Raw genomic sequence first — 10,815 nt, forward strand, 5'->3', positions numbered from 1 at the left:
TAAATGGTGCTGAGCTGAAGTGCAGGTGGGCATGGGACGTCGGGTGATGGGGAATGGCAGGAACACTGGGGTCACTGCAGGGTAGGTGAGAGTGGTGGGACATGGCAGGGGGGAAAGCAGACAAGGAAAATGTGAGACTGGGAACTGGCTGACATCGTGACAATGGTCCTGTTTTGACCCATTTCTAACTTCTTCTCTCCTCTTTTCCACGTCTGCCCTTAACTGTCCCATATCTCACTTCTCCACTTTTCCTGCCTGTGATTCTCTTGTCTCCTCTCCCATAAGGTGGTGAGGTCGCGACCCCCAGGTTCACCCAGTATTTCCATGGCAGCCTTTCAGGTCTGACAATCCGACCAGGCCGCATTGAAACACAAAAGGTTATCTCCTGTTTGCAGGCCTGCAAAGAAGGCCTTGATATTAACTCCCTTGAAAGCCTCGCTAAGGACATCAAGGTGCGTGGGAAAAAAATGGAGGCAGTGTTTTCAATACACAACATACACACACACACACACACACACACACATACACAGACCCCACACTTTCAGCCTTTGGTTGGTAGTACAGCAACTGTTTACCACTTTAACAGTACTAGACACTGTTCAGGATTCATGCGTCACTTTCGTCTAAAAGTATAATTTGCTAAGATGCTATTCCATATCACACTTTGATATTAAAGATGGTTTAGTAAAACGGTTACAACATACACACAGTTGTTTGAATCTGGATCTCTGGGAGTTTTTCTGAGGACAAATAATGTTTGTTTGTGTATCCAGTTCCATTTTAATCCCGCCCAGTCTGTGCTGGTGGTGGAAGGAGAGGATGTGGACAGCATCAACACGGCCATGACCAAGGTTTCCTACATTAACTCTCGCCAGTTCCCCACGCCAGGCCTCCGGCGGCTACACATCACTACCACAGTACAGTAAGTGCACATATGCTTGGATGTATTTTCACTTCACGCTTTGACTGTTTTAACATCCAGCTTTACATTCAACCTAGAGTACATCTCAAACGTTTCTCTTTGCTGTTTACCACCCTCACATATTGGCAGTGATCACAAAGGAAACATTTTGCAGATATTCTGTTTGAGGGAACTACCCATTTGTGGAATAAAGTGTGAAGTCTATAACTATTTGTAGAGCACTAATGTGAAATGATGCGTAAAACATAAAACAAGTTGGTCAACTTAAATCCAATAGATGGTCACATAAGCCACAAACAGCCAAAGGAGTGGTGGTTAAAGCATTAAAGAAATGCTCTGTTGTGTCTGTCTTTGTCTTTAAGCCACAGAACTCCCAGTGAGATGGCAAAGTATGGATCATTAGTGTGAAAACTATTAAACCACTAAACAGACCAGCTGGCCATTAAGGACATTAAGCCTTCTGGTGAATGGAAAGACCATCTTGCTAGCGCCTATCTTTCCCTGCTTTTTTCTGTCTTTTCTGTTTCTGGAGTGTCTTTCTGTGTGTCCCTCTCTGGATGTAATTTGATTTGAATTGCATTTGTCCACTTTGCCCAATAGCCACAGAGCCCATGGACGGGGGATGTCAGTCAATTTGTTTGTCCAACAATTGTCAAAATACCTTGACTGCCAGCCACATTATTAAGAAATCAAATTGGTCCACAACAACTGGCTGGATTTCCTTGATAGTTGCTATGGATATTCAAATGATTAATACTAATCTTTTTGATGACACCCCTGACATTTTCTTTGATGCTTGCTTTCCATCAGGCCAAAATCTACATTTACAGACAGAAATATGAAAATGTATTAAACAGGTAACAAATGAATCATGTATTAATGCTCCTGCTGGAATACCTGGATTTATTTCTTATCATTGCATTATCACTTTGTAGTATTTTGATAGTATTATGAGCTTTTATTTTATGTAATTGATTGATTGATTGATTGATTTTGTATTTCAGAGGTTTATCTGTGTACCACAAGAGGCAGCTTGCGTACCACCGGTGTTGTAGTACCATAGTCTGAGAACCAGTGTACTTGCTAATACCGTAAATAAATTCCTGGATTCCTGGATTTCTTCTACAGGTCTCATAGTTGACCGGGACCTTCTCAAAGCACTGAACTGCATCACATTGATCGTTACATACTTGACTGCATCTGTGTGTTTTCTCCTGCTCCTCGTCAGGCAACTCGTGTGCCTGTGTGTTTGAGTTTGTGTGTTTAGTTGTATGCCGCATGTGAGTGCTTGTCCTGCGTCTCGCAGCATATACTTTATCTGTCTGCTCCACACCCATCTAGCGCCTGTTCATTTGTTGAGCAGCAAACGTAGGCCGGTCAAATCAGCTTAGAAGTGCTGGTCGATAAAGTGAAGCAAGCTCGAGGAGCAGCAATAGAGGCCGTTTAACTCTGAACAACACTTCACAGCTCCCCTCGAGATAAAGACATATATACGCCTTTACACCCAGCAGATATGTTGAGTGTGTGACTGCAGCAAAGACGATAATATGTAGTCCCATTAGACTTTAGGTGAGGCTTCACTTTATTGCAACATTTAATTTTTTAAACTTAACAGCGTAACTTGGCTGTCTGTGGTGGTTAATATTAGTCTCCAGTGGTAGGAATGCTTCGGGTTAAATTGGACCATTCTGACTATAGTTACGTAAAGTAAAGTTAAAGATTCCCTCCAGACATGTATTAAGACATATACAGCAACAATAATAATAATGTAAAAAAAAAAAAATATCCCCATTCTTTAATGCATTATTCAGAATGAATGGATGTGAAAACCAAATAATTGTGAATAAAACAAGACAGTCAGTTGTGGCTCTAAATATATGGCTGTATATGTCATCCACTAATCAGAAGGTTGGCAGTTCGATCCCTAGCTCCTGCTGTGTGTAAGTGAGTGTGTGTGAACAAGTGCACAGCACTTTGAGTGGTTGAAACACTAGAAAGGCACTATATAAGTGCAGGCCATTTACCATTATATATATATTTAGTAATAATAATAATGATAATATAAGATGATTACAGGCTCCATTTCTCATTTGCAACTGATTTTCTGATCATTACATGGAGCATAAAAGGAAAACTGGTAAGACTGAAATATCCATGAATGTTTCCAAGCATTTAGTTAGTTCTGGGATTCAACAAACCTTAGAAGTGGTAATCAGTCATCATCCCTGCCTGGAAAATGAACAAACCACGTCATGCAAGTCCCTGAAAATGTATTTTCTCTATCAGAGAAGAGTGACTGGGTCCTACATGAGCATGCTATTTTCTGCCAGTTAAAAGTTAAAATCCATTTTATTATATTAAATTTCATATATGTATATTTGTGTTTTTATTCTTGCTCTTCTTACAGGTTTGAAGTGGGCACCAACCAGGACTGAGTAACATTTGAATCAAAATCTGGTTGTTTTCTCATGTTGCCAGACCACTGTCAATCCCAGTCCTGATAAAGCTGTTTAATTTTTCTAGTGTTGCACTCCCTAACAAAAAATAGCTAGTGTTTTTTTCAGACTTTAACTTTGAATGTTGCTTATTTTGTTATCAATATTTAATCATAAATAAAGTGTTCAGGGGATTCAACACATATTTTCTCGCCATCCACGTTCTCGCTAACATAAAGGGTATTTTATGATCATTCTTTGTGACAACTACATGGAAACGCCAACAGTCACAAATACAGTTAAATCCAGACAAATCAGCAGTGAAGCATTAACACTGGTGCTGTCCTGTCCTATAACCTCTCCCTCCTGTCTTCTTCTGTGTGTGCGTGTGTCAGGTGTTTCGGGGAGGACACGTGTCTTTTCATCCCAGACATCAAGGCGGTAGTGATGGTCCTGCCGCCTAGTGAACCGAGAATCACCATTACAGGATCTAATCGACTCGTCAGGCCTGCTGGTGACCTGCGGGGCCCGCTGGGTGTGGCACCCTTCAAAGAGCTTCACATCACCAGCACAGTGATGAAGGGAGACAGCTTCGGTGGATGTGAGTGGAGAGGCTGCCTGTGTTGTTAGGATGCTTTGACGTCATGAGACTACCTTTCGGGGATGTTTCAGTCGGTGTGACAGAAAATGTGTTCTTTTAGATTCTTGTGAATGGTATTTTGGGTAATTGGTATTTTATTTTTCTGTGAAGGCAAACTTATTTGCCTGTATGTGCACTGGATATTTAGCATTTAGCATTTTAAATCTAAAATATTCTTCTGTAATTTGGTATACAGCCCGTAGACCAGGTGTGATGGAGGTGATGCATAACCTGGACTACTGTGATGTGCTGGTAATTGGGGAAGAACTGAATCCTGAGAGAGAGAGTCTGGAGATTCATCACAGTGCTTTGTTGGGAAAACATCTCGATGCCACCAACTCCACCTCTGGAATATCAATATATGGTAGGTTGGACTAACCCTTTGGTAAGAACAGCACCACCTTTCGACCTTAAAATTTTTAAAAATGTCTTGCCCTTTATACAGCAGTAAGATGAACATTCACTTTCTATACAGTAAGACAGCTGTAAAGGTCTCTGAAATAGACTCCTGTCGTGATATATTACAAACTGACAGTGCACAGTGCTGCATGATATATTTTAAACTGTGGTATAACATGTGTTTGCTGTGTGTTACAAGGTGTGGACTCCATGGCTCACTATGAGCAGGCACTGAGACAGGTGCGCTACAGGAACTGGCGACCTGCCACCCTGAGTGAGAGAAGATTCAGACTCACTTGCTCTGAACTCAACGGACGTTACACCAGCAATGAGTTTAATTTAGAGGTCAGTTTGATGTCTTTAGATCGTCGTGTTTCAACTCCTTTTCACTCACTTCTCACATCCTGCACTGTTTATCTAGTCCCTGTCATCTGTGCTCATTTTTCCCCATCTGCTTTTATCTTTTAAACTTGTTATCAATAATGTTCAATCTCTGGAAAAGGAAATGAGCGGTTGCTCTGTACAGTCAACCGTAGATCAAAAATGTCTTGGGTGCTCTCGGAAAATGGGGGAAATAAACAAGATAAACTGAAAGGCAATCCAGGCACTCCAAAATATGAGAAAAAAATAACAACAAAGGGAAGAAGGAAATATTAAAAGCTTTTATTGTAGTGACTAAATCATTATGTTCCAACCACTGTACATCTTCATCAGAGCTTTAAAACGTTTTACAAAGATTGCCTTCCAGTTTATATTGATCAGTCTTACCCATGCTCCAATGTCTTGAATTGTCTTTTTATTTTCTCATTTTTCTTTATTTTTATGGTTGCACAAATTATCATCCACCATCTTTTTCCTGAGGATAATGATGTTGGTCCTGCCTCTGTAGGTCAGTGTTCTTCACCACTCAGCACCTGTGGAACACGTCAATCACATGGCTGCCCAGCCTCAGTACATGAGACCCGTCCATCACCCACTCATGATACACACTCTCAACTCACACATGTCAGGTAAGCCACAAATGTCATTGAAATGTATTCTGATGTAAAAATGGGGCAGAACAATGTTTTAACTGGTTGGTCATGGAGCTGTTTCATATAAGCAGTTTAGACAAGATGTAAAGAGAGGAATTTTTATTTAAGGCTAAGATTGAAGATTAAACATTACACACAGAAGGGAGACAGGGTATCATAAAGGCATTTAGCTTAAAGCCAATGTATGTGTAAATAGACATGGGTCCCCTTTACTAGCCAGGTAGGGCTGCACCTTTTGGACAAATAAACACAGGTTTCAATTAGATTGCTTCTTTAAATGTATGAAACCTCGTAAAGCCCACCGTCTTGTCTGCTTGACCGAATTCTAAGATGCTTAGATCACCTACATAAATATAACATCAGTTAGACTCCCAACAATTCAATTGTTTAGTTCCTTTTACGGAAACAATGAGCACCAAAGTATTAAATGATCAAATTAATGATTAGTTACTGATTTGTTATTTAATAGCTTAATTTTTATACAAATAATATTTATACTGGATTAAAGCTGGAGAGAGTAAGTTTGCTTAACTAACTAAGCTTTCTAGCACTCCTAATGGCTTTTGCAAGAATCAACCAGGCCTTGACAAAAACAAGCAACCAGAGCCTGCAACTTTAAATAAAACAACAATATAATATCATATAATGCAATATTTTGGCTCTCTACTTCTCCTCAAGGACCAGCACCTCCAGCAGCCACAGTAGTTATTGTGGTTTGTATCGCCGCCCTGGTGGTGATTGTGGTCATCGGCGTGTACAGGATCCATGCAACACATCAGGATGGGTTCAGAGAAGACGAGGATGGAGGCAAAGACCCTGAAGAAGAATGGGACAACTCTGCACTCACCATTACTGTCAACCCCATGGAGGTTGGATGGCATTTTCATTTAAATTCTGGGTTGTTTTATTCCCTCAGTATCAAAAAACTAGAGGGGCTGACTGGAGGATAGACGATTATTTATCTTCCACATAGTTCAACTGCATTTGTTGCCTCTGTAAACCAGATTTGGGATCCGTGGTTCACTAAATCATGTTTTGTTTTCTAGAACGTAAAAGGAGCTCAGGCGCTTGATGAAGAGGTAAAAGAAGAAGAACGTGAGGAGGAGGAAGAAGAAGAAGAAGATGAGGAACAGGTGGGAGGAATGACAAGTGCTGAGTCAGACAACAGCGATGAAGACGAAGAGGAGGAAGAAGAAGACGAAAGAGAAGAGATGAAAGAGAGGAAGCAGAAGGGAAAACTAGAGTGGGACAGTTCCTCCATAACATACTGACACACACATTAACATATAATGGCACATGCAAACACATGTTCATCTCTATCTCTCTATCAAACACACACACACACACACACACACACACACACACACACGTTATCCTTTGTTCTCACTACACAAACACACACAGAAACAAAATCTCTGATAAAATTATTTACAATCTGTTGCTGGAAAAAATACTTTTAATCTTCCCATGTTGTCATCTTTAATGAAACATATCCCTCTGCTGGACAAAGTCAGAACTACAGAGTCAGCTGCAGTCCCACAGTGCTATACAACATTATCTGTATGTACATTATTATTCACATCACAGCCAATGAAGCAAAATATATGATGAATATCAAAAAAGCACAGTCTTCTCATTATGTGTGCACAATTAGCTGAAGTTTCGCTGATAAAACTGAATCCAAACTCAAACACAAGCAGCAAAGATACGTGAGATCTGAAATATAGTGACACAAATTCTCTCAATTTCTTACATTAGCAAAGATAATTTAAGACATTTAACATTTGCGATTACATATGTCCTCAGATTATATTTCTATTGTTCATTTTTAAAACTGGTTGTCTGCCATATGATGGGTTATTAACAGATTTAGCATCACAATGTATCCATATACATATCCATTAATGTATCCGTAAACTTTCAATATAGTTCCTTTGACCTATATAGTAATAACATAGCTGTGCTGTCACTAAGTGTATATCCTCTCATCTTTAACTCAAACCAGACCCTGTAAAGCCTGTGTGATGAGTGCATCATAGTGCTGTGGTTCTGTGGCCTGGAGAAACCTGATCCTGGATATGTTATCTCTTACCATAAACATTACATATGTGTCCTGATTCATATTCAAAGCAGAACTATTAACTGTTTAATGTATTTCTCAAGAGTATTTTAAAATGATCACTGTTCCATCAGCTTATGAGCTAATGGGAAAAGCTGATTGTGGTTCAAATACGGTAAAATACTCTTCTTTTTTTTAAGCCTGTTTGTTTGCATCTGTCTTTCTACCAAATCTACCCATACTGTGGCCTATTGTAGCCTTTGCTGTTTAGAGTTAGTCAGTTAATCAGTTATCTTTCTTTTTACAGCAGATGGAATGATACAGAGATGTTCCTGTATGCTACTGATATATCTTTCCTTTGTGTTTAATTCCATAGTAAAGAGAGCCCTCTATGCAATTATGGGCCCAGTATCAAAGACCAGTACAAACCGGGGTACACCAGCGATACGGTATTGCACATCCATAATGTTTAGAAACAGATTTTAAAAAGGGTCAAAATTGCAACAGATGCAGAGATGTTCTGACTATAGTGCCTAGTAAAGGTTAATCTCCAAAACACTGGATTCTACACTTCCCACAATGCAACTCAGTAGCATTTCTTTTTAGACCTGCCTGGCAAATGCCCAGGGGCTGTTTTCACAAATGTATCGTTTGCATAAAGCTAGTTCTTGATTATTAATTCGCTATGAGTTCTGGCTCAGCTCTGTTCACTCCAGCATAAAATGCTTGCGTTCAACAGATACAATGACATTGTACTGGCAAGATTCAACGAAGAGTCTAACGGGAACTTCCAGTTGCATAAAATCTCCACACAGTGCAGACCTGTAGCTGAGACGCTGTGCTTTCTTACGGTGGCAGGGTTCAGTATTTCTGCTAACTTGTTAATCAGACTCAGGATAGTTTCACTGGGCAAACAGAAACGACTGACGATTTCCTCACTGCTGTGTATTTCCAACAGGTTACTGCGCTCTCTAAAAACTCTTTCCCTTCTCATTACTCGCTCCACAATGTCGTCAGCAAACCAATAATTACGAGCCGTCACTTGGTGCCGCTGATTAGCAGTGTTCACTGATTGTTACCATGGAAACGTGCCTCTTAGTTCGGAGTTAGCCTGGGGATAACTGGCTTTTTAGGATAAAATAAGTCTTTATTCTTTTGAAACTGTCTTTGTGGCATTAGACTAATCCGAGAGCAGAGTTGAGACTGGCCTAACACTACAGACTAGTCTAAAATATCTGAGAAACTGACCCCCAGGTCTTTTAAACTCAACACCTGCTGTTCCAGTCTGTAATGCAGGTTTTCTGTTAAAGGTCCGCTGTGTAACATTTTAGAGGATCCATTGGCAGAAATAGTCATAGGTATATTTTCATTAGTGTATAATCAGCTGAATATAGGAGTCATTGTGTCTTTGTTACCTTAGAATGAGCCGTTTATGTCTACAGATGCCCTGGGTCGCCTACCATGGAGTCCACCGCATTGAACCGCCATGTTTCTACAGTAGCCCAGAACGGCAAACCAGACACTGGCTTTAGATAGGGCCTAGAGAGCCTACCGTGGAGTGAGTTTGTACTGTTTATATTAACCGCGTACATATTAATATGTATTACAAGTTGCGTCTCTAGTTATATATATATTTTAAATAGATATATATTAATATAGATAGCTCAATATAGAAGTTATTATATTATAGTATTATAATTATATAGTTAACTATTATATAGTATATGATTAATGCCATATATATATATAGTATATAGTATAGTTATACGAGTAATGATATATGTATATATTATATATAATTAAAACCGTTGACTGACTCATGCTCCTTTTGATGAGTAAGCGTTAAATTGGTGGAGTGCCCCTTTAAAGTCAGGCGAAGACCCACAGAGCTAAATGCTGGAGAAAAGAAGCAGAGTGATTGTTTATTTTACTGGTGTTATCAAGTCGGCACAACTTCACCACAAGTAGAAGAAGAAGTGAAAACTACATTGATATTAATTCCATTTTGTACCTTCGTTATTGTAGATTAAGTAAACTAAACAAAATGTAAGTCCATGAGTTTGTCTACACTCAAACGATCTAACAGTAAATCCATTCCTGTTTCTACTCAGAGAAATCACCTCTCACCTGTTCATATCCAGACAGTATCAGTGATTATTACTCCCTCTGAGCTCTTGAACTGATATGTCTTCTGTTCACCTTCCCCTCCCTCTGTTGGCCTTTAAGCACCTGTGATTGTGATGTCATCATTGTGAAACAACTGCCTTGTTTCCCTCGTCTCCCTTTGTCATATTGTGCTTCTGAAAGATTAAAGAGAAAAAGATTCTTTTACATATAAAAACAAATCCTGTAAAAATGTTCAAGACAGTTATTTTATATATCCGTTTCTTTTTCTTTTTGTAAACAAAATGGTTGGGATTTCTCTCTCTTTAGTGGTCATCCCACTGCTTTCTGTATATTGACCAATAAAGACTTGTTTTAGACTCTACACAGCCCTGCTTGTTGTTTGTGCACTAAACATCTGATGTGTGTGCGTGTGTGTATGTGTGTGTGTGTGTGTGTGTGTTGGCAAACTGAGAGACTTGCATAACTAATAAGCCGTCATTGTAGATGTTCAGCTGCCTGAATTCATCACATGTTGGAGGAAGCTGATTGGGTGTTACAAAGAGAGAGAGGGGTTTCTACTACAGCATGTGAGGAATGTATATTCAAAGACACGTTGTATGCCACAGCAACTGTTTCAGCACAAAGAAAGGAAGTGTACGTTTTAAATACACAGTGAGAACATAATTCACACAAGACTGAAGTGTAAAAACAATTAGTGGTTTTATCGGGGAGGGGGTTGTGCTGGATTACTTCTTGGCCAGGTCTGGAGTCGTGTCGTTGTGTGAGGTTGCTAGGCAACCAGCGGAGACTCCAGGAAGTAATTGCTCATCACATAACCCCCCATAAAACATACATTGTAGTTTTTACACTTTACAGTATTGCTTTCAAATTAAACAAATAATAAATTAAAACTAAAATTAGACTAATAAATGACCTATAGAGTTTGGACGGAGCTCTGTTTCCAGTTTTTGTGCTAAGCCAAGCGAACCATCTGCTGGCTGTAGCCTCATAGTTATTATGGATCTTCTCATGTGACTGTCAGCAAGAAAGCAATTAAGCATGTTTCCCAGAGCTATTACTTAAAACGTCACAAAAAGGTTGTGAATGATTGTGATGAGTGAAGAATATTGATTCTCATAAAGTCTAGTTAATATTTTTGACTGAAAAACACAGAATAAGAAAAAGTCAAAGTTCAGCTGCAAGTGAAAGACTGAATCAAA

The 10,815-nt window shown here is 39.5% G+C and overlaps 1 protein-coding gene across 1 annotated transcript in view; it reads left to right on the plus strand.

Moving 5' to 3' along the window:
- clstn2 (calsyntenin 2) overlaps positions 1-6,720 on the plus strand; it is a 128,509-nt gene extending 121,789 nt beyond the window's left edge. Inside the window, exons 11-18 of the mRNA XM_035670105.1 lie at positions 286-452; positions 774-922; positions 3,753-3,958; positions 4,194-4,361; positions 4,596-4,741; positions 5,286-5,406; positions 6,109-6,299; positions 6,477-6,720. Of these exons, the coding sequence (XP_035525998.1) occupies positions 286-452; positions 774-922; positions 3,753-3,958; positions 4,194-4,361; positions 4,596-4,741; positions 5,286-5,406; positions 6,109-6,299; positions 6,477-6,701 (1,373 nt within the window). The 3' untranslated portion in view covers positions 6,702-6,720. The remainder of the gene's footprint in view (positions 1-285; positions 453-773; positions 923-3,752; positions 3,959-4,193; positions 4,362-4,595; positions 4,742-5,285; positions 5,407-6,108; positions 6,300-6,476) is intronic.
- Positions 6,721-10,815: the final 4,095 nt, after the last annotated feature.

Source organism: Morone saxatilis, unplaced genomic scaffold (genome assembly GCF_004916995.1).
Source record: "Morone saxatilis isolate NCDOM2014 unplaced genomic scaffold, NCSU_SB_2.0 Contig23, whole genome shotgun sequence".
NCBI lineage: Eukaryota > Metazoa > Chordata > Actinopteri > Moronidae > Morone > Morone saxatilis.